The 25,146-nt window shown below is 36.5% G+C and overlaps 2 protein-coding genes across 2 annotated transcripts; both read right to left on the bottom strand.

Moving 5' to 3' along the window:
• Positions 1-2,200: 2,200 nt before the first annotated feature.
• On the bottom strand, positions 2,201-4,466 carry LOC124646335 (leucine-rich repeat extensin-like protein 5). The gene is made up of 2 exons (XM_047186462.1): positions 3,685-4,466; positions 2,201-3,599 (listed from the first exon to the last, which is right to left on the bottom strand). Exons 1-2 carry the CDS (start codon positions 4,464-4,466, stop codon positions 2,201-2,203), a joined length of 2,181 nt encoding a protein of 726 aa, XP_047042418.1.
• A 1,102-nt stretch (positions 4,467-5,568) lies between these two features.
• On the bottom strand, positions 5,569-25,123 carry LOC124632877. The gene is made up of 11 exons (XM_047167856.1): positions 24,859-25,123; positions 18,625-18,886; positions 18,044-18,198; positions 14,719-14,918; positions 14,120-14,639; positions 13,807-13,962; positions 11,107-11,303; positions 8,996-9,159; positions 8,069-8,272; positions 6,966-7,133; positions 5,569-6,532 (listed from the first exon to the last, which is right to left on the bottom strand). The coding sequence occupies exons 2-11, from the start codon at positions 18,719-18,721 to the stop codon at positions 6,096-6,098; spliced, it is 2,298 nt and encodes a 765-aa protein (XP_047023812.1). The 5' UTR covers positions 18,722-18,886; positions 24,859-25,123; the 3' UTR covers positions 5,569-6,095.
• Between the last annotated feature and the right edge of the window lie 23 nt (positions 25,124-25,146).

Raw genomic sequence — 25,146 nt, 5'->3', positions numbered from 1 at the left:
AATCCCAAAACTCCTTCCTATCTGCGAGAACGCTTCTCATTTGTTCGCTCGCCTGATGCGCTCTGTAGAACGCATCTCAAATCTCTCCTTAAGATCCCCTCCCATTCCACTGACTTTTATTCCTTCTCCTTCACAGTAAACGCAGTACGGTTGTGGAATTCGCTGCCGCCTGAATTAAGGAACTGTCAAACTGTTGCTACTTTTAAACAGAAACTCAAAAGCTACTATTTGTCCTCCTCTTCTTCATAGAGTTATTTTATAAAATATGTATTTTTGTATGTATGTATCTTTTGCTTTATATATATATATGTGTAATTTATATATCTTTACTATGTCCTTTTACACAGTCTATCTACCTACTTCTCTTTATTCTAACTCTCCTACTACGGGTCTGCTGGAAGAGATTTCGATTTAGAAATAAGCAGTACCTTTGTACTATTTCTATACTATGTCTATTTCTTTTTTATATGTTCACTGTGTACATAAATTGTTAAATAAATAAAATAAATAAATAAATAAGTGGGAATACGGGTCGTTTAGGCCGCCCCGGTATTGTATTACATTACACAGTGGAAAATAATTTATTATCTACGCCTCGCACCAAATAATATGTATAAAAAATTAGCTTCGCGTGCCGAGACAACTTTTAAGAAACCGGATGGTGACATAAACTATCCTATGTCCTTCTCCCGGAACTAAGCTATCTGCCCTTTAATTTTCAGGTTAAGCGGTTCAGCCATTCTTGAGCTATAAAATGTGTAACTAACACGACTTTCTTTTATATATTTAGGTTTGCACGTGGCTGAATGGTATAATCATAACAACATACCAATTTTACAGTTCCTTGACCTACCTTTATGATATGTAATACGTCATTTCCAGACAAATCACATACAGGTACAAATTAATTTTCCTTTTATTCCAACGCTAAAATCTCTAAAACTATCACTTAAAACCGTTATATGTTAGACAAAGCACTCGCACCTGGATACAAATTATTAACATATTTCAGACGGTGCAAAAATTCGTAGAGTTATGTATAATTTCAGCTGAAGTGACAAAATTATACTAGGTTGTGGTTTTCGTCAGTATTTGTAACTTTCTCTTACATCTAATAATTTCACTGCATCTTGACTTTTTGACCTGTACTTTACTACTTTTTGTGTACTTGCTATAGGCACAACGTTTATTGCAATACTTTCGTTCAGTGGTCGTCTTCTTTGAAAATATGTACTTAAACCTCCTTGATGTCTTTCAGTTGTTATGGCAACTAATGGCAAAAGTTATGGGCACTTACGTAGTTTGTAACATTTGTTTACAGTTACGATGTTACTTTTATTACCTGCCTACTTCGCTCATCGATCGGTTTTTATCTAGAGCTAAGATCAAAATGTCTCTTGTTGGGAATTACTAACCTACTACTATTTACGTAACTCCTTATGGAGTGTAATGGGTAAACAACTAAACATATTACCGTCATACATTGATAATGTTAAGTCCATCATGTAGATATGAAATAAATAATAGAAATGAGAGTGTTTTTATTTCACTTTCAAACTTTCTGATCTTATTATCTGAGACATAAGAGTAAAAATGATTTCCCCAAACCGGATTGGCAATCGGAATTTCAATAAATGCAAGCTACGCATGTTTATGTCATTTATGGCTCTAATAAAATAATTAATTAAATGCTACAGAAAAGTTGGATTCGCTAGTAGGATGAACAAAAACAAATAGAAACATCTTATTTGAATGATTAAATTGAAAAAAAATCGTATACTTAACAAACAGCACCCAAAAATACACCAAAAATAAACGACCTGCATTGTTTTACAACTAGGGATCACTCAGCCGGTTTCAATTACTTTATGCTGCAAGAAGAGGGTCTCTCTGCATAGAATGTTTCATGCAAATCCGGAGAAATAATATATTAAAGTAACAAACTACTTTTTATATATTTTCCTAAGAAATTGTTTCCTTTAATCACATATGTATTTGGATAGAATGAAAAGGCTTCATTAACATTTCCAATTGTTTTATTTTCAATCTTAAATTATTTAAATATATTTTTGTTGTAATAATGAACTACGTTCAAACAAGACGCAACTATGTATGATCGTAACTATTAAACGTGTCCAGTTCACAACAATTATTATCCTATACTAATTGTAACTTATTATAAGATTTATTTAAACAATGTCTAATTTGATTTGACCTTTTCACTAACGTATTTTTCAGCGGCTGTTGCGATAGCTCGCGTGACTCTACCTGTAATCTCATGAAGATTTTCATTAGAAAGATGTGATTCGATTGACCTCTTGGAGAAGAATCCTGCCGTGGTTTGGTTCGGTCTCCAACTGTTGGGGTACGTAATCTTATGACGTAACACGGCTTTGATGATGAGAGCTCCTACGTAAACAATGAAGTATACACTAAAGTACAAAGGTAAGTAGTAAAGCTTCTTCCCTAAGTAATAGTAACTGTATCTGTTGACACGAGGCATCTCAGTGGTGGTCGTAGTTGTAGGGTGGTGGTAATGATGGTGATCGTGATCATGCTCGTCAAAGTCGTGATGGAACTTGAAATCTCCCGGGAAGTCGTGAGGAAAACCATGATCGTCCATTGGGGGTCCGTGGTCAGGCTTGAGGTCAGCAGGCGGAGGAGGCGGTGCCATCATTCCCATGTCATTACCTTTCATAGAATCACCACCTTTTGTATCTCCCATGTGAGGTTTATCGAAAATAAGATCGGGATAGTCAGATTCAGGTTGATATGATGGAGGCGGTGCGTCATGGTGACCGTAGCTGGGTGCGTGATCTGGTGGTGCTGGAGCGGATGGAGGCGCTGGTTTACTGTAGTGGTAGCCTTGGAAGTCGGGCTTACTGTCTGTGTTCATTGCCGGTGGGCTATCGTCGTCATCGTCTTGGACCATCGGGGGCTTATCATATGAATAGCTCATAAATGGCTTGCTGGGCGGAGCAATCGTAGGCACAAAAACTGGAGCTGGTGGTGAAGGAGCTGAGGGTGGCTTATAGCGGTACCCTACGTCTGATGGGGGCCCATCGTTATCAGCAGCAGGACCAGAATCTGTAGGTGGCTGGTACGAAGAAACAGGCGCTGGTGCAGGAGCAGGTGCATATGGAGGAAACGACTCATAACTGGTTGGTGCCGGGAAATCATCTGCAGTTACTTTCGGAGCGGGAGGAGGTGGCGGGGGCACCAGGCTTGCGACAGTATTTATAGGACGAGAGGGTGGAGCAGAAAGTGGTGGGGGTCCTGCGGCTGGCTTGCTTGGTTTCTGACCGTAAGTCGGTGGTTGAGGCAAATATGGCTGAGCAGGGTTGTAACGATCTATAGGTTGACGTACTGGAACTGCAGGTTCCTGAACTTCTCCCCTAACTGGATTTTTAATTTCAGTAAAACTGTCCAAGTTGAACATATTGTTACCTTTTTTGCCATTAGAAAAGGAATTGAATTGTGATTTCTTCATATTTTTCATTTGGAAAGGCTTTAAGTCAATATAAGGAAAGCGGATATTGGGTTCTGTGCGAATTGCTCGGGATTCGTTTTCCGCTCCATTACCGGGATTAGTGCCAAATCTGCAAACAAAATAAATTCCAATTTAACCTCTACACTTAGGTAACTGATAATAAATATTTACATAGTATAGTATGAGACGCTTACCCTGGTAATGCAAAGTTATCATCGAGGCCTGCATCATTTTCAGTCTTTTCTTCGTTGGGCTCAGCATCAGTATTTTCTGTATTTTCTTTGTTATCATTATTATTGTTTTGTTCTGAACTGATTGGTTCTTCTTCCCATGTGCCGGAATATTGATCATGTTTCTCGTTGTCAATGATGTGCCATATATTTTCTACGTGGTTCATCGCTGCTTGCGATGTTGTGGTTGTAGCTAGTGTAGTCGTTGTTGGAGGTGCTGGTGTACTAGATGATGGAGCTGGCGGCACATACACTGGTCCCGAGTTATACAAGTTGTTGTACAGAGCAAAGTAATCAGTCATATCAGTTTTCACTGGCTTCTCTGTTGACGGCACTGGTAAACCGTAGTTTGAATCATCATTCGTTTCTTCGTCAGGTACATAAATGGGTCTCGATGAAGTAGTCGTAGTCGTGGTCGTTGTAGTCGTCTTGGGTTTAAATTTCTCCTTTTCTAACAGTTTCCGTATGGATTTCATGTTGTTGTTGTTCGATTCAAACTCAGCAAATATCAGGTCTGGCGTTTTAATCTTCGTTGTAGTGGTTGTGGCCGGCGTCGTGTTCTGTGGCGTGTCCATCCGGTTCATCCACTTGTGGTAATAGAACGGCGCTGATCTTCCCATGTCTATCTGTGGCGGTCGCGGCGATGGAGTTACAACGTACACTAATGGTCCAGGTAGATTCGCGGTATAAACATGATGAACGTGAAAACAATTTAACAAAACAACTAGTATTACTATTTGATTCATTTTAGAATAATACAAGGTACATTTGGTACACTGAGTTACGCGAGTGCTCCACACGACAACTGACTAGAAAATGATGGGTATGGCTAAATATTTTCAAATACACATGCTCGGTACAGATGCGTTGGGTGTAAAACTGCGATAATTTTTAGCGGTACTCCAATATGTAGAACGGTAGAAGCACGATTCAGATGACCCAAACCCGAGTTACAATAATTTACACTATTAGCGCGATAAGCAATGTCGCTCCCGAACAAGCCTAGAAAGTGTCACATATTTGTTCAAAATATTTAGAGCACCTTAAGTGGAAAGTTTTCTACATTCCATTCAATCATCTAATAAGATAATACTGTATAGATTTTTCAGGTAATTCCTCTAGTTTTTCATTGAGAGTCCTGAAAACTTGTCATTTATCTGCCTGCATGTTTACATCCAAACAGTATCTAAAACATTTGTTATGTCATTCCATCAAAGACTACTCTCTTACTCTTACTCTTTATAATTGCTCGACAACGAATTTCTGTTTTCACTATCAAAATAGTGAAACTGATTTGAACTGAATATCGTCATGACACTTGAATTCAGTGGATAGTCGTTTTAATAGCTTAAAGTATAGATTTATCAATTATTATGAATCAATAGATAACACCTGAGGACTTATGCCTGCTAAAAGCTTATTATTTCTTATACCTACATATTTTTTAATCTTTTGCATTACTTTTCAAAGATCATATTTTTCAAGTCCAGTAGAAAAATATTTTCATTCATTTCAAACATCGAATACTTCATAAAGAATTTTCCTGTCTAGACGCCGCCGGCATGTTTACTCAAAAGATTGTTTTTGGACAGCGGAGCTTTTCGCTAAGAAAACATGTCTTATTGACCTGAATCTTAAAGCCAGGACTTCGCCAAAGAAAAGAAGCACAGAATGGAGCAACCAACAGAATTTCTCCACTCATTAGATATTGCTGACTGGACAAGATGTACAACTAACGAAATTATATTGGGTGTTTCCTCGGCTTTGGTGGATAAAATAATTCGGGCATTTCTTGACTAACTCCTCTATGAACGAAAGAGATAAGAGAGATAAAAGAAAATCATAAGCTTACCATAACAAACTTTAATTAATAAATATTATTAATCTATCATAGTTTATTCATCAATTTGTATAGCTCACTGCTCTGGTACTTAACAATAGGAACACAATAAATTGCGCAAAACTTGACATGGTTACAAATAAAAATGTAGGTACTGTCATAACTTAATACTTATTTATTTTAACTTATTTTTAACAATATCCTTGGCTTCGAAATTACAGATTCAGAGATAAAGTCAGTTCAGTCCAGCCATTCCAAAAAAAATGAGGCAGATGATAAAAATACATTGGGAGACCTTTCAAAGTACACATTCATTTCTGAAATCATTAAGTCAGTAGGTGTAATGGTTAATGTAAGTTGTGATCGATCACAAGTTGAAGAAAATATTCATTCAGAATATGTTATGGTCATAAAATCTGTAGGTCTACTAAATTCGGCTTAAAATTATTATTATACTTATTATTGCTTACATTTGTCGTAACAATATTAAATTATTCCTACAGTACGTTTTACATAACTAATTTGTAGATGCTTATCACACAGCGGGTGCTTTACTTTCTTCTTTCCTAGCTTCGGGTGCCTCTGTCTCGTTGTACGTGGGGTTATCAACTCCGGAGTCGCTACCGCCATCTGCACTGTCGCTCACTAACTTCGTCCGACTTGAATCAGGTTCCTTAACTTTGTCCACAACGGAGTTCTCTTGTTTAGCTTCTATTTTACTAGCGACATCTATTGACAGTACAGCTTTGTCACTATCCTTATTAGGTTCATTGCCTTCAATGTCAGCAGGCGTTTGTTTCTTCTTACAAAAGTCGTCGTCGTAGACCACTGCCCTCTTCCGCAAGTAAAATGTATTGAATAGATAATAAATGCAGCCGGTGATGAATGTAGCACCAGCAAATATCTGGTACGTCGGTCTTGTACCGAAGAACTTCATGAGGTAACCACCGATAAGACTTCCAGCTCCTTTGCCTATAAAGCAAATGATAACAAATTAGACATAGAAACTATTATTGATGGTAAAACAATTAAAGATAATCCTATGATTTCTTTTATTGTTAAGAAAGCTAAATGAAGGTCAACCACAGGATACAGGAATGCTATTGTTTGCATTCGTAATTATACCTACGAGTACATTAGCATACATCCTACTCATTTAATGTGATATGTCCCGGTACTTTATATTTTTAGCAGAAGCATTGAAGTAGGCTCCTTGACTTCTATTCTTTAATATTTTCGACACAAAAGTGTAGGGCTAGTGAGATCAAGCATTTTCTGTATTTGCCCTAAACACATTATTTTTAGTACAACCAATATGAAATCTCCATAAAACCATTCTGAAAAATACTGTTCCCTAGCAGTAACCAGCTAACTTTTTATATTAAAGTAAAAATGCATAACGTACCAACTCCATAGTAAATGCCTCCCAGTAATCCTTGCACAGAGGTGTCAGTGGTAGTGGAAGACAAACGTGCAGCATACGTGACGGCGGCTGTGAATGACAGCGATGACGTCACAGACTCCAAAGCCTCGAACACCAGGCACAGCCAGGGGTTGTAGATCAGGGAGTAACCTGGAAATGAACAGGAGTTAAGAAATAAAGAAAACCTTTGAGGGATTCTTGATTACTGAAGAGTGTTTTGTTAAACTGTCATAAGTGAAGTTTAGGACAACGCAACAACACTATTTTTAGTAAAAGATAGTAAAGTTTGCTTTTCACTAATTGCATTTTCGATATTGGATTTATTAGATCAACAAGCACTAGCCCTAAAAGATGTTGATTTAAACGATAAAGAGTCTCAGTTTTATTTACCTAACTCTGAGTACATTTAAAGAGAGCCCTTTCGTATAAACAGTATAATTATGCATAAAGATAAGCATCTGAATAACTTGCTTTAAGGAAAGTTAGAAACAAAAGGGAAATCAGCGAATGGGAAAGGAATCTAAACGGTGAAAGTGGACTTGCAGCTTACAAAGTCACTGAACGAGTCGCTGATTAAGCCTAAGTTCAATGGTTAAGCCTAACGTTCAATCACTTGGGAAATAATTCTAATTATCCATGATATATGACTCAGATCTCCGCCACTGATTAGAGAATTCACATTTCAAGAAAAAAATTGCTAAAGCCTGAATTGTGAGGTTTACATTACATCGATAAATGAATGTGACAGCGTTGAGCCATAATTTGACACAACCCATTAGTTTAATTAACTGATTAATTAATCAACCAAAATACATAGTACCTAATACTCCAATTAGCCTAATTGTGACATTTTAACGCAACCTGAGCTTAAAATCGGTAATTAGGTTTATTTGATTGCTACATATGTTGGTACATATGAGTTTTGCAGCATTTTGATAATGATCAATGCTTCCCTTTGACATTTCCATAGTTTTTTCTCAATAGTATTTCAATTCATATAGGTATGTAATTCGACGCCATTACAAAACTTTGTAGTTAAGTGCCCCAAAGCTTTTCACTTTTCCTTCAACTGAACTGTTACTTACCGAGTAATCTAATCGCGTAGAATATAAACCCGATGAAAAGAACGTTGGCATGGCCCAGTCTCCTGATGATGGGTCCCGACAGCACGAGGAGTGGCAGACCAGCGATACCGCCCACTGTTATAGTGATGCCCATGAGGGAGCGTGACGCACCCAGGTCTTGGAGTAGCCAGAATAAGAAGCTCTCTATGTAGCCCCATGCGGTACCTGAAATGTTACAATATAGGGTTCTGTTATTATACTTTCATCATCAGAAGAAATGAGCATTGTTATAAGTGCCCAATATCTTGCCATGAGGAAGTACCTACAGAAATCTATAGTTGTTAAAGTTATTCGACATCAAAAATTGAGACTGTAAGTTTTTTTCTCGATGCCTAGCCGAATTCGAACAGCTAAAATATGCAGAATAAAGTTCAAGGTCTGAGTATTAATAGAAACTATAACTTAGATATGCGCCTAAACCTATAACCTAAAAGGTAATAACTTATCTGTTTCTGCAATTGCTTCATCATTAAAATAGCTAATAGTCATAAAAGGCTCAGACGACTTTATTTGCAAAATGATAAAGACATATTTATTATTATGCAAATTATATAGATATAGAGCCAGCGCTCGCATCTCGTGATCTATTAGGTACGTGATCCACAGAAGTTGTGAAGTTTATATGTATGCATGCCAAATATCGATGTAATCGCTCTGAGCCTCGACAAGCACCTTGATGCTTAACATGCTAGGTATTCTAGACGGATACTTAAGCATGGACATCAACTTGAAACTGGATACATCCACTCAAGAATTACATGAGCAAATCATACAAATAGTTTCATAATAAAATTCCTCATACTATTTTGTAGTTATCTAATCTTGTTTCTTTCTCAGTGATACAATGCACAATTAATATAATGTACGGTTGTAGCAAAAAAATCTTACCCATTATGAAGCACGCAATGAAAAGTGCGACAATTTCCACGTTCCTGAACACGGATATGACATCTTCGAGAAGGTTCTGCGCCGGCTGCTTGAACTCCAGGTCTATGCTCAGCATGAGAGCACCAGAAGCCACTTTCAGCACCGCGTACAGGTAGAACGCTGGCCTGAAATTCAGAATTCGTCATTATAATAATAGTTTCACAACGTTTTATACGACAACCGAAGAGCTTAATGGCTTTAAAATACGTATAATTTTGATGCTAAAATGACATGAACATTTTTTATCACTTTTTTGTGAAAAACCCGAAAAACATTAAAATGCTGCAATTTTACGTAATGACCATGTTTGCACGTTTGTGACAATCTGGCATGTAACGTAATAATATCTAATGTATTAAATAACTGATTGATGGCAAAGATTTGACGAACTAGAAACTGCGTAATCCCCGACTCGTTACGTAACATATGTCTGTATGTTTGTCTGTAATTACAATAATAACCGCGACCACGGCGCGCGTATCTATTACCACCGAAGAAATCTGTACGCGTAATCGAATAACATACCTACTCTATACAATGTTGTTAAGATCGATGACTTTAGTCCGTCCTAGAAACATTATATTTACGAAAATATTGTATTCTAAATTTACAAATATATATTCATATGTCATTGCAATATTTCAATGGTTTCGTACAGAAGTATTATGTAGAAGGAGGTTACTTATTTACACTAGTCAATAATTATTTACATAACATGTGTAACTTAAAATAAACTAAATTGTAATCTAAATTAATATTTCTAGCAAATATTTTGCAAATATTTCTAGTAATCTAAATTAGTATTTCTAGCAAACATATTATAAGCAAAATAGCTTTGTGAGTGTCTGCAGAATTGTGATCATTCATAATATCATCGGTATTACTCTTGATTATTCATTAAGTTTTTCACAACATTGAATGAAGTTAAAACAGCCAATTTCAAAATATTTTCCATTTTCATTTTCCAAAAATTCATTCATAGCTACACAACAGCAGCTGTCTTGGATGATTCAATACCATTATTGAAAACATCCATTATCTCCGTATTCCTTTGTAAAGGCAAGGAATGGGCAAAGATCTCTTCATTTAGGTAAAACCAAACTTTGAATAAAATATAACATCAAACGTTCGTCTGCAAAAACCAAGGCTGTACAATTGTACTTGCTTTGTACATGTCTGTGTTTATCATGGACATAAAAAGCACACGCTTAGAGAAACATACAAAAATCAGAATACATAGAGATAGAAAATCAGATTTTCATATCCGTGCAATATCTGCTGAAACATGACTTTAACTAGACTTTCTCGAAACAACAAAGATTTTAAAACTCCTTTTGCAATCTAAGTTTCTAGAGCCTATTGCTAAAACAAAGGAGCGAGAAATTCTCGTCTGTGCAACACCTAGTGAACACCTATGACGAAGCTTTAAGTGGAAGGTCAAACTTTTTACAGCTACTGCAATTGCGCTTGTTGAGCTATGATCTCTTACCCCTACTGATATTAAAATTATATCTAGTCTTAAAACTATGGCAACAAAAGTACGTATCGTCATTCTGATTGTGATTCAATCAATGTTATAACAGGCCTACTTCACATACGGCGGTCATGGTTCGTCAGATCGTCTGCCTACCCGCTGACCCCGTCAACATTTTGCAATCCAACAATACAACATAGATTTTATGCGAAGGCGGAATACGAAGACCTCGTAGAAACCTTAACATTTAAATGTTAGGTAAACAAAGCATGTGACACCAATATTGGATAACGGACAATTAAAATGGCGTACCCAATGATTCATTGCATATCGCATCAAATTTTGTTTCTTGTTTTAAACGCCACTCTCAAAGCCAATATTATATTTAAATATTATGCTTTCAGTCAAACCATTGCACAGCTTGCGTCTGACTCTTGGCTTATGTTACAATTTTATGATATAACTGCGCTTAATTAAAGTATTAAACTGAAGGTGTTAATTATAAGTATTATGTTATCGGGTTACATTTACTACCTTGAACTCAATTACGCAAGCTTTCAAGAAAAAAGCAATTTAAGTAATGTACGTAGATTATTACCTGAAGTCTGTGTACCCTTTCCCTCTGCTGGCGTAGTCTATGAGCAGCCCAGACAGGGGTGAGGAGATCATTCCTCCAATGCTGCCGTACACTCGCTGCAGCCCATAGTCTGCCTTCTGTTCCCTCACGATGGCGATCACGGCGCCCTCAAACATGGCGAATGCTGTCCCGCCGATAATACCAATGAACACTCGCACCTTGGAAAAAACATTTACGTTTTAATTTTTTGGAACAATCAAACATCAGCTAGACTAAAGTGCTTCACACAATGTAAGGTTCATTGATCTGATAAGTAACTAAAAACAAAACAAAACAATAGAAAACCTATTGTTCAGACACTTGGAAAATTACGTTTTAGAGCAGGATTAAATAAAGTAGCGACTGAAAATAAAATTTTGTATTTATTATAAGTCTTTTCATGGAGCATAATATCGGTCGCACTTGAAAGCCATTCAAAACAGCAAATGGGTTCTTGCAGGCTTTGTATAGCTGCACGAATTGATATATCGCATTCGATACGCTTTTATGTCTCACAATACCATCGACAAGTTGATCACCTGTAGCCCTGACGTCAATCTTGTCCTTATAATATCATCAGGATGAAACAATAGAAAACTCATAAAGGAATAAATTAATTAACATTGTTTATAAAATAACTATATTTCATGCAAAAAATCGCATAGGTGTTATGTTCTGAATGTGTGTGTGTGTGTGTGTGTGTGTAGGTATGTATATTTCTTGTTCTTTGTTATTGTCAAATCAAGTGACAATAACTATGTTCCATCCATCATTTACCCGTATTAGTTCGACTAAGTTCCGCATAAGTTTTCTATCTAGTACAAATTGGAGTTTCGTCTTCTCTAGTATTGGACGAAGTAAAAATATTAATGAACCGGCAAGTAGAGTTTACTGTCAAGAGCACGCCGGCCATAATTACCTACTTAAAAGTAGTACTCATGCATTGTTAAGTATCAATTCATGCAGGCTCATTAATTGCTCTAACAGATTTGATCGTTTTGTCAGCTTAATCATGCTGAAGATGCACTTAACTGATCGAAGATACTCTGTACTTAACAGGTAAACAAAATTGAAAATTTTGAGATGAGTGAAAACCAGCTTTTTGCTGAAAAGCGTCTTATTAAAACCGCAAGACCCGGACATTCAAAAAAAACAAACGTGGTGTTGATAAAAACATTAAAATTTACATATTTATTTTGCTACATTGCGGTCAAAGGCAAAAAAAGTATAAGAACCTTTGACTCTATAAATGTGCCGGCTATAGAACAATAACTCTCTACAAGTAGGTACACATATCATTTGCGTGTGTGCCGTACGTGGTGTGGGTAACTAAGCTCTCACACATTGAGGACAAGGCCGCAAGTTGCTGCCATTGCGAAACAGAGATTAAGTGAGGTCGTGTATGTCTAAGCTCGGAAATCTGCGAAGCGCTAATTAATTTCTACCTGCATTTATAGAAAAAGCAATAAGCCTTCTATAGATAATCATCACTATTTATGGTCTAAAGATTATCCTTAGAATCACGAACATCCTACGTAATTTTGTAAAATTAATAAATTGCAATATTTGCATACGGATATACTACATGTAATGCATTTTTAAAAGGTTAACTAGCCTGTAAACAAGTTTAGCGAAAATATCAATGTTACAGATCCAGTGGCCTACCTTCTAAATGCATTTATTGCGCAATTGGTATTCGGAAGAAGATTTTAAATGTTTACAAATATAATCAAGGTATTTTTTAGTATACAACACATGTAATGTGTTAAATATCGAAGCGACAAATCCAATATCATAGAAATCTAAAGCAAAATGCAAATTAGTTAGGTAATAAACAAAGTTCGTTATCCATCCATGATCAAGTTAATTAAAACGTCATATCTATTTCACGAAGCTGAAAGTTGTGTCACTATCATACCGAACTTCAAACACTAGATTTCAATCTAATGCTCTATGCAACATACGCCACTTATTCAAGTCCTACAAGGTAGCTACCTAAACTTACAAGTCTGACTATAGTTCGGCCATTCAGAGAATGCGTTCCTGACACGTCGCGATTGAACTGACGACGTAACTTTGCAATGGCGTTGCAGTTACGATAAAAATATTTTTGCTGGTTGTTTACCGTTTTAACAATTGAGGAGCATTAAAACAACATTATTATATCAATAATCAATGAATGTTATTACGTCGTCAGTTCAATCGCGACGTGTCAGGAACGCATTCTCTGAATGGCCGAACTATAGATTTCTACACTTATATAATAAGCGATCATTAATCAGTAAAATCGTCGTAATTGCATTTTTCTTTCGCCTTTATAGAAATCAGTGATAAAAACTGGGTGTATCCAGAGGCAGTGTTTGCTAGGCGCAGCCGGTAGACTGGCAGACGGAATGGGAACGCGAGCAATGGGTCGGGTCGCCACTCACCGTATCAAGTTCGCCATTACCCAGTTAGCGACGATTAGACGGCAATCTTTCCATCAGCGGATCCGCTCAATCTGCATGAGTTTACGTTAGAGGTCCACGTGCTCACTACAAATTTCGTCTGTTACGAAGTACATAAATGAGATAATCATGATCCTTTAACGTCATTTTGCTTCATGACTTCATCCTCGCCTTCATAAATCGCCTAAACAATGCAGTCTGATGATCTTGATAACTGTAAGGTCACATTACTTACAGCGAGGTAGGCCCAGAAGGTGAATGTTGGGTCCAGTTCTATTTGCTGCTGCGTGTTGTCGCAGAGATTCTTGCGCGGCGTGGACGCAGCGCACGCGGCGCGACATCCGGACAATTTTCGCGACCCTGCCTGCACTCTGACTCCTCCGTCCTGACCCTGGCGAACAATTGACTGCTATATTGTTTTTAAGTAACTAATTCAACATATCAATTCTAATAAATGTTGTAGGAAACAAAATGTTTCAAGCCTAACGTTATGTCGTAGGTACCTAGAAAATAAAATTAACACCATTTCAAGTTGTGTTGTTACTTACAAAGTTGTCGCTGCATGTAACACTATCGATGCCATCATAATCTTCATCTTTAGTAAAATTGTACTCTGAAGAAACTGCCTTCACCCAATAGTTCCTAATGTCAAGTGGTGCAGTTTGTACATCGTGAGATATCCTCATACGCAATACTGCTTCATCGAGATGATCTTCAGTTTCATTGAAAATGTCATCTTTCCCGAACAAGCAAGTTTCATTGCTTGCATCTTGACTGCACTCTATTTGATACAACTTTGGTGCTGGGAAAAAGATTGTGTGATCGGAAACTTTAGATATCGTCGTGTTAAAGAAAGGGTCGTTTGTGAGTATGCGAGATGTGCTCTGATCTTTCTTCGGTATCATTGTTTGTGCTAGCTGTGCCATCACGGTGTGACGATACACGAGCCGCTGCGAGTCAATAGTCGACTGCAAGTGTATGTCGTAGGAATTAGTGTGTATTAGCGCGTTTGTTTCTTCTATTGACAAGTCTTCTGGCAAATCACAAACAAAACCGCATGAGAGGACCCTGGAAAAAACATACTTATGTAATTGTTCCTATTTACAACAATCTATTTTTTATGATATGTGTATGTAAGTAAACTCACGTCAAGTTGATGTCATAAGAGTAAGGATGGAGTGGTAGACAGGGGTACTCCTTCATAAGTCCGATGCGCATGGCGGAGTCTTCGCAGGTGGCGAGGAGCTCCACAGCGGGAGGGAAGGTGACGGTGATGCGGCCCACGGGGACTGCCAGCAGCAGCAGCGCTGACGCACCTCCTAGTGCCGATGACAGCGCTAGCAAAAGCTACGACAAAATAAAAATAATTATTCGCATTATTTAACACACAACGTAGTTTTTAAGTGCATGGCAAATGTAATTTTTTTATTGCTTGCATCTCAAAAGTAGAATGGTCAAAATTGAAATCGTAGTATTTTTACCTAAACAAGAATTTGTTTCCTAAGGATATTCTTCTTATTCTTGGATATTCCAATAGTACCTATCCGATAAAGTACAAGGAATTTGAATGACTAATTACGTTATGAACAAGTCGATAGCTGCAACAACACTCTTTGTTTTTGTTCAAGTTAATCAAACTGCTAGTGGTTCGCTACAAAACAATAATTGCACATATCTGAGAATTATTGTTTTGTTCAATACATGTAATGACGGTGAATTAGCAAGTTGTATAGCGCACATAATATGCACTTATGCAGTACGCCATGCAATGTGTGCCTTCATTATCATAAGCTACATAGACTCCAACATTACGAGAAATACGGTATATTCTCGCTAATTGATGTCTTTACAGTTCTTCCCTGTATTATTTACATTTCTGTTTACATATAACGTAAGTAAATAAACGAAACATATCGAAGATTTCTTGATTATTGTAATATTTAAACTTTTCTAGCAAGTTCTTTGTAAGTATTTATTATTTTTGTGCAGGCATTCGTAGCAATGCTCAAGTATTGTAGTAAGTAATTTAAGTAGAATAGTACACGAGTAATGAGTATGAATTAATACAATAATATTATGACAATGCAATGCGACAAATGGTGAATAGCATATGCAAAATCTGTTATGAAAGCAAGAATCTAGTCAAGCCATTCATAGTTGTCGAGTCACTATTTAGCGCTATAATTTCGCAACAGTTAACCATTGTTAATAAACGCGGTAATGTAGAAACGCAAATGACAATCAGTGGTTATATTGGTTGATAAACAGGATGTGGTACTTATGAGCCATGATCACTAGAACTACGTCAAATAGTCGATTTTAGATGCAATTGTAGTCCACAATTCAAATGTCATCCGAGAATGGAGACGTTCGAGGGCACGCTCGCAAGCGGAACACTGGGCACGCACCCAGTTATCATTGTATGCACAAGTACATGACGACAATAAGATCTATATAATTAAGTTCCCACGATGAAGAGAAGGTTTAGCAACATAAGACAAAGGTATGCTAGTCGCAGAAAAAATAATGACATGATTAATTATGCACTGACGTCGCGTCGTCAATAGAACCTGTAGTTTTGGTCAGGAAACCATTTAGTTGAGACTAACGCGCAGTGTTCCTTTTATGAAGGTACCTAATCTGCGTCTATTCATTGATATCTTCGCAAGCATACGGATATTGCATTACGTAGGTATTATGTCTCTGTGAGAATTACATAACCACGAGTGATATTTGCTCAAAAAGTTTCTCTGCATACAATAAATAGAAATGTGTCTTTGCTTCCTTCAAAAGCTAGAACCATTTATCTACTTTAGCTTAGACGAATGTAATATTAATCTCAAAGCGCGATGTATGTATATTTTTTGTGTATTGCTTTGAGGATGGTCCATGAATTTTGCTGACTGTGCCTCACTTCAATTATTGAGTACCAGTACTTTACCCAGAATCCATAATACAGGTTGTAATCAATTAATGCGGGCGTCCGCAAATTCGTCAATATGTAACAAAGCGGGTGTCAGTCGCTTCCACAGGATGTGGAGACGCTGTACCGGCTACCCTGTGTTATGTGCGAGTATATAATACTTCCAGCGACGATTGTCCGCACTGCCTCCACAATGCAAGGTAAAGGTTATTGTTGCCAGAATTGGTTTCATTCGCGTTACGGACGTTGTGGATTAACTTTATTATATAGCAGCGGAACGGTTCACACAACAAAGTCCGTCAAATAATGAAACAGATTAGGGCCTCTAAATAGGTACACTTTTAACAAAATTGCCCAAAATTGGTGGCCGGATAAAAGTGACAACTTAATTTAGGAAGTGAGGTGACTAGTTTTTCCATTGCGAACTCTATTTGACTACAACGCTTTCCTGCAATTTAGACCACCATAAATTAAAGTGTTTTGAGTTTCCAAAAATGAATTGTCACTAAATTATACATAATTCTGGTTGGCACCAAATTTTATCGAGTTTTTGTAGGTTCTATTTTGGTACTTAATTGTATTTCATGAATTACCAAACGAGCTGGTGACAATTGTTAAGCGTGGGAATATACGAGGCATATTTCATCAAACTCAGTTTCCATTAGGTAAGTTCCGCAGGTTTCTTCGCTAACACAAAAAGTAAACAAGCAATTTGGTTAACTACAGTAGTAAATGTTGACCCTCTCTATTCGTACGACATTGAAATATCATCACAGTTTTAATGTAGTTATCATAGGCACGTCATCGGCACACGTTGACTGGATAATGTGGACCTTCCCTGCGACGGATATTGCTATAATCGCCAGCCACGCTTCACAACGACGCGATGACAGTCGTGTCAAATTAATAGATCACAGAGAAGGGTGCTATGAGTTGTTCGAGACTGCAATACTTTGTAATATGACATACTTATTGCGCCTACGGCTTCTTTATGTTCTTTATTACTTCTAGGGTCTTCCCCTTTCATAGTAAAAAATATTGACCGTATTACGAGTGTTTATGATAGAATAATTGACAGATTATGTTTTGGACTCCTGTAGTCCGTGGATACATGGATAACATTTTTAAAACTTTACAAAGAACGTGACATTGATTTTTATATTCAAACTGGTACGCAAGAAATCAAATAGGCATTAAGCAGTCACCTCATGTATAGCACTTGCAGTGAGCTACATCCAGTTTGACTGGAAACCTACCGCAACATACTTAGATGTGAAAAGATTACGTTTAACTTCAAGTAAATTCACGTTAACTAGTTGTAAATATTCGCTAATGGCGAACTCGGCATATTTTGGCGCAATGGTTACCATTCCGCTTGCCGAACCTGAGGTCCCGAGTTCGATTCCCGGTTCGGTCGACATTTGTGTGATCATGACATAGCCGTTGTATTAGCACCCATAACACAAGCTAATGAATAGCTTACCATGGGGCTGGCCTGCCGTGTATGAAGGCGTCACGACATTTATATGTATATTTTTTTTACACGTACTCTGAAGTTTCCGATCTTGTCAGCCAGCATGCCGGCTAGCGGAGGCATGACGATGGACACGACGGGCGTGACTGCAGACATGATGGCCGTCTCCTCCACATTGATGCCAAGTTCACGCATGTGGATCGTCAGGTACGGGTACAGCACGAACAGAGCTGAAAAAATGTACTTGTTACATAGGAACACTGGAAAATGTAGGTATATGCTAAAAACATATGGAATTAAAAATGCCCGTGGTCTTCAAGAAAATAATAATACCCTTGGTCTTTAAGTCAACTAACCAGGTATTTAATTTAGCAAAAAAGAAGTAGACACTAGAATGTATCTATCATGCATGTCTAATGATCATTGATTCGTAACGAGCTGTCGACAATATTCTTACATGTAACGCGGTTTCAAATTTCGTTAATAAAATATCCTGTTACCGCCTTAAGGTGTCTATTTCGTCACAATATCGACACAATGCAAATTATGTAATTTTAATCTATTGAACCGATACTTGTAGTCAATTGAGCAAAGGATAAAATATAGTAATTAATAGGAATTCTAGGAAGATTAAATACAAGTAATTGAACACTTACTCGATGCATGTACGAAAAACAATATCTTCAGTGGTATTAATTTCTTCTGTTTGAGATCATCTGTTATTCGCTTGAAAAAGGAACGTATGAACTGCATTTTTATGGCTTACGACTATATTTGTGAACAACTAATTATTTGCCGTGTGTTACCACACGAGATCTCTGGTACTAGGTGGGAAACTTCCTTGTCACCCAGCCTCCCTCATGTATGCTTGATTGCCGATGTTCCTGAGGCATGGAAGATGGGTATTCCTATAAGTTCCTGAAACAATACAACACCGATATAAAAAATCATGGATATTGTCCCACTTACTCGCTATTATCAAAGGAAACGAGATAGATTTACGATCGTTACATTAAAATTGCTTGGCACTAAATCACTGTGTTATCGGAAAACTAGCATTGGAACTAAAAATGAAAAATCAGGGTTTTATTTTGGTCACAAAATAATCTACTGACGATCCTACCAGCAGACTGCTCTGACTGACCCTCAAAAGAACTTTGTACCTGACAGAAACACAATTTTTGCCTATTGAAGATAATTACTTAATGATGATCGGTAATATACTCACCTAATTTTTAAAATAAATTATGGTAGGCCTATTTAGTCTACAGTTGGAACTTTTTAATAGTGTACCTTACCTACACTACCTACATAGAGGTCTACGCTGCATGACGCATTCTCAGCTTGGGTACAACATATTCGTCGTATAACAATTTGGGTAGTGAACATATTCGTGGACAATGCTTTCATTACGTTCAACTGGCTGAATACGAATCACAACAAGATTACTAAAGTCAGCACTGTTTGTATAGTCGCACAATACCGACTGTGAGCCACTTTTTTATTCATAGCTGATTATTTGTATCCAGTCTAGCTTAGGACATACTTTATTTATTATTAGGTACCTCTTATAATTCTTTAAAGGTTCCAACAATTTGATCAACTGCAATACTAACGTAGATATGTTTTAATTTTACGACATGAATACCTATTTAGATATCAAATTTATCAATGTGCACTTCTGCCACGGAGTAGGTTATAGCACAGTTACTTACAGTTGGCCCGGTTCACAAACAATGGTTGAGTACAATGGCTCATTCGTAACAAAATATAAGCAATGGGCACCCATAAACGCAACAGATGGACGGACGGCGACACAAACTTACCATCCGATGTTCATACACTAATTATTTTATTATATTTCCACACCGAATTATTTTAACTTGTCGTCAAATCGATGGTCAAATAAGCATTAACTAATTATCTATTAGTTTGAACTCTAATTAGTGTTTCTAAAAAGGTACTTACTTATTGGTAATCAAAATTATGAGTATGTGCCTACCTAAAAAGATTTATTTTAGCGATATAATGTGTGACTCAAGCTTTGATTGTGTTAGTCAAATCGTAATTCTAGCAAAAATATTTTGAAGTAACAGATTCTGAGGTTTAGGTGATACTTTAGGGAAGATCTACCAGTAAGAAAGGAAGTAATTTTCCAGTCCCAAAAAATGCATTAGGTATTATATAAGTTCATGACCTGGGTACTCATAAATTAATTACTAATGAATGTTTATCGTGTGAAAAAAGTTAAACTCTTTCAGATGTACACTAAAGAAAATCGCGGGAAAAAGCTGTCAATACATATGAAGAATAGGTAGGCAATAAAATCTCTTAAAACCTCTAACTCCTTGCATTGTTTCAGAAGGTGGGTCTGATGAAGAAGAATCGAAGAGAGAAAACTGAATACATGGAGACCTTATTCAGCAATTACCTTTATCTACCTACTTAGTACCTTCAGCAAACTCCGATATTATTGCTCTATATTATTCTCAACATATTTTCTACAACAACTTTTTCGGAACTGTAAAGAAAATTAAAATTGCTACTGTAATGTTTATATGCCGCTTTTATAACAAGACCAGACAGATACTGAACAAATATTTTAACAAAGATAAAAAGAGTTATGTTTGACAATGTCAACATACGACATGATACGCCTAACTGGTGCAATGAACCACTGACTTATTGGCCGATATTACGTTAACATGGACCAACTTGGTCCTAAATAATAAAAATAACAAATTTTTTGAGCAGTTATTATGATCAGTTGAAAAACATGTTATGCAGTTGTTTGGCCATTTCTACCTATAAATTGTGATGATTTTTTTTATAAATTTTATTTTATTTAATAGCAATTTCTTAATTAACACAGTGACAGTAAAGCATGGATAGCAATAAAGAATGAATCGGTCGGTTAATTTAATATACAATCAGTCAATCAGTTCTAAATATTAGTATAATTACTTTAGTACCTACATTTACTTTATTTTATTTTATTCCATTTTATTAAAATTACATTAATATTAATTACATTTTATTCCTTTAGTCGTGGTGGCCTAGTGGATAAAGGACCAACCTCTCAAGCATGAGGGTGCGGGTTCGATCCCAGGTTGGGCAAGTACCATGCAACTTTTCTAAGTTTGTATGTACTTTCTAAGTATATCTTAGACACCATTGACTGTGTTTCGGATGGCACGTTAAACTGTAGGTCCCGGCTGTCATTTAACATCCTTGGCAGTCGTTACGGGTAGTCAGAAGCCAGTAAGTCTGACACCAGTCTAACCAAGGGGTATCGGGTTGCCCGGGTAACTAGGTTGAGGAGGTCAGATAGGCAGTCGCTTCTTGTAAAGCACTGGTACTCAGCTGAATCCGGTTAGACTGGAAGCCGACCCCAACATGATTGGGAAAAGGCTCGGAGGATGATGATGACATTTTATTCCTTTAGTCAAGGCAAAGTCATTTTTTTTCATAAATAATTTAGCACTGTTTTATTTTTATTTTTAATTTATTTTATTTTACCACATCATTGTTTATAGAATTGCTTAGAACGAAATTTCTTACCGACATTTCGATTGATTTACTGCCCGCACGTAACTGGTCATTCAGTCATTTTTACAGGTCATTTAGTTATTTCCCTGCTCGATTATTTATTCACTATCCATTTCATATTTTTGATTACTCATTTTTGTTCACTTTATTGCTTAGTTTTAACTACTGAACTACTTATAATTATTGAACGTGCCATTCATAATTTTTAACTTACCAAAACTGCCATTTATAACTGCCTCTTTACATCAGTGCCAATAATAAAGACAGGACTGTCACACAATGAATTTCTAATTTTGAGGCCTTTAATGATGATATCCTTAGGTACAGGTTTTCACAATGTCAGTAAAACATAAAAAAACTGCAGCTAAGTATAGGTACTGAAAGGTGTTTTCTTGTATGTACCTCCGTTTAAGCGATTATAGAATGGTAAAGGTGCATACAGTTTTTGCATGTTCACAATGTCAGTACAATAATTTAATTAAAATTAAAGAAAAACTTTACTGAAGGTTTCCCCTCATTAAGTGATTCTGTCTGTGAACACAACTTTAAGTGACAGAATAAATTGTGAAGCGACAACTGAATCAATATGTTAAACTAACTAAGCCCGGAATTTATAAATTGATGCAGTGCTGGTGTATCTAGAATCTATGTTCATAGAGACTGTCGTCCTTGGATGGGTAAACAATTAGAATGGTAAACCTGAGAGAAGACACGACGTTTGCTATTCACGACTAGTGTCGTAAGCATTAATCTGCCGCGACACGACACTAACGAGCAGCGAATATTTTGATCTTAAGATTAAAATATCTATGTGTAGATACTTACAATGTATGTACACATACCTAAATGCCTACGTACATTCCTAATAGAGAAAAAAATATAAACATACTTTGTATATTAATTTTCCCATAGAAACAATTACAAATAGAGCAACTTGCAGGAGTAGAAAATATAACATAACACGCGTATTATAGTAGGTACACGCGCTTACCTACACGCGGTTTTAACTAAAATTTCAGCAGCAGAGCTGCCTATTGTTATTATAAATATTGTTTATTGAAATCGTAAATAAGATCCACTACCTAATTTACGATGAACAAAATATCTTCAGCTCATCTAAAATCTTAGACTACAGCAAAGATTGTAAGCATATCATCAGTACATAAGATTTGATGATTCAATGGACTTCCCACTTGCCAAGAGTCCATCACAAATAGCGGAAGAGTTCTATCAAGCAAGTATCATGCTCTCTCCATATGCCTTCATATTATTTTATTGTGCAAATTGATATTCAAGTGGGCATTTGTAGAACAAAAAAAAACTAAATTGTAATTTTAATAGAGCTATGGGCTATAAAACGAGAGGAGACATAATAATTGTACGTCGAAACCGCACATTCCTCTAAAAGTATTCATAATCACACTATGCAAAATATTATGCATAAGTGCGCTCAATTCTGTTAATAGACGAACAATCACAAATGAAGATTTAGAAGTTTCCTTGCCTCATAGTAGCTATAGGTACATACTACAGATACTATTTAAAGTCTGTTATTTTTCACCAACCACATACTTACATACCTAGTAAATCTTTTCATTAAAGTGTATGTCAGTTGTACGTGACATTTAAATACATATTTTCAAAACTGACTTATCGCGAGCAGCAAGGCCAGATGAGACATTTGGTCAAGGTGCTCATATTATAGTAAAATTACATTGTATTCAAACATCAATATTTAGGGTAAAACTAGCGATTTCCTGTATTTTCAGGCACAGCCTGAGAGAACTATAACCGCTACAGGTTAAATAACACATTATTATCCTGGAGATATTTACCTACTAACTCACATGGTCCCACTGCTGGGCACAGCCTACTTCTCTTAAAGTTAAGTTACAAACTTTTTATCGTCCCACTGCTGGGCACAGGCCTCCTCTTACACGGAGAAGGATTGAGCTTTAACTAGATAACTACTACTTCTCTTAAAATGAAATTATTAAGACGCTATGCCGTAGATTCGAAGTCGTGGTGGCTTAGCGGGTAAAGGTAAAGTTCGATTCCAGGTCAGGCAAGTACGAATGCAACTTTTCTAAGTTTTTATGTACCTATCTACTTTCTAAGAATATCTTGGACACGAATGATGTTTCGGAGGGCACGTTAAACTAGGTCCCGGCTGTCATTTAACATTTCGAAGTCATTAAGTCTGACACCAGTCTAACCAAGGGGAGTTGCCCGCGTAACTCGGTTGAGGAGGTCAGATAGGCAGTCGCTCCTTGTAAAACACTGGTACTCAGCCGCATCCGATTAAACTGAAAGACGACCCAACATATATGGGAGAAGGCTCGGGAGACGATGGCCGTAGATTCGAACTCGCACTGTGTCAGATTTTTGCAATACCTACATTGTAATTATAGCTAGGTAGATACCTAAACATGAAGTGACGCATAAGTTTATTAGGCTTGAAATTGCGCACGGTTTCTTGTTTATTTACGAAATCTCTTATCTTTGTAAGTGACTAGGTAGCTCATACACGGCGCTATTTAAGAAAGAAACAATGGCATCAGATGCTGTTAATTGTTCTCCAGTTCCCATAATAAAAATCTACTTTTTTATAAGAATGTCTTTTAATTTTGTTTGATCTATTTCTCTATAGCCATTGTAACTACGAATAGGTTAATTCGCATAGAATTCTTATGTTTGTTGATAATTGTAAACTACGCATAGCATTCATATATTTATTTGGTTGTTGTAACCTAGGCTGAACTTCAAATCTAAAATTCATTTTATGGCACATTTTATTTTTCACAGTTACCTAAATGTTGGTTAGGTAGTGGAGCTTAATTTATTTTTTAATTAATTTACATGAAGAACATTGGGCAAGTAAGTAGATACTCTTCATTGTGACTTACACATATACCTAAACAACTCAATAGAAGAAAAAAAACTTCAATCAATTTAACAAATAGGATCTTTTATTTAATCTTAGGTCTTTATTGTAGTTGAAAACAAATGAATGACAATCAAGGAAGCTTTGTTAAGAACAATGGTATATTCTGCCATGTACACGCATCTAAACATTCAAAAAAAAGTTCAAGTTGTCTACAAAAAAAAATATGAGTACCTATTTCAAGGATACTTATTCTTTCTTTCTTATTATTATCATCCTGACGCCTAAAATAATATATCTTGCAGAGATAAGAAATGAATCTTTGTAAAATTATTAAATTGATATGTTCCTATTAATTAATATTATTGGAAGTAAGTTGTGTCGCATTTTTATTTTTATAATTATTGTTTTATAAATACCAATTTCGCTTTAGTTCGGTAATAAAACACTCGCTCACCACAGTTGTATATTACAAAATCTTATCAGGAAACGCTGAAAATCCACAATAGGCAAATCTTGTCGTAAAGTTCCTGAATAAACTGGCACTATTTTTATACTGTTTATTTATAATTTTCACAATATTTATCGTATATTTTGGAGGGTACAAAATAGGTTTAAACGAAAGTGTTTAGAGGAATAGTCGGTAGCGCGCGCGACTTTGAATCGACGCGCATGTATACGCGGCCGCGAGTCGTAAAGTTTGCACTGCACTGGCACAGCCCTATGCGTGTACGCCATTGATACG

Source organism: Helicoverpa zea, chromosome 1 (assembly GCF_022581195.2).
Source record: "Helicoverpa zea isolate HzStark_Cry1AcR chromosome 1, ilHelZeax1.1, whole genome shotgun sequence".
NCBI lineage: Eukaryota > Metazoa > Arthropoda > Insecta > Lepidoptera > Noctuidae > Helicoverpa > Helicoverpa zea.
This window is presented reverse-complemented; position numbering and strand designations above follow the sequence as displayed.

What these genes read in the sequence shown, in the direction of transcription:
- LOC124646335 (XM_047186462.1), bottom strand. Translation starts at nt 4,466, where the DNA reads ATGAATCAAATAGTAATACTAGTTGTTTTGTTAAATTGTTTTCACGTT. An exon ending in GATAACTTTGCATTACCAGG is followed by an intron (nt 3,600 to 3,684) that starts GTAAGCGTCTCA and finishes TTTTGTTTGCAG; the next exon opens with ATTTGGCACTAATCCCGGTA.
- LOC124632877 (XM_047167856.1), bottom strand. Translation starts at nt 18,721, where the DNA reads ATGCAGTTCATACGTTCCTTTTTCAAGCGAATAACAGATGATCTCAAA. An exon ending in TTACATGCAGCGACAACTTT is followed by an intron (nt 13,963 to 14,119) that starts GTAAGTAACAAC and finishes ATTGTTCGCCAG; the next exon opens with GGTCAGGACGGAGGAGTCAG. An exon ending in CTACGCGATTAGATTACTCG is followed by an intron (nt 7,134 to 8,068) that starts GTAAGTAACAGT and finishes GTTCATTTCCAG; the next exon opens with GTTACTCCCTGATCTACAAC.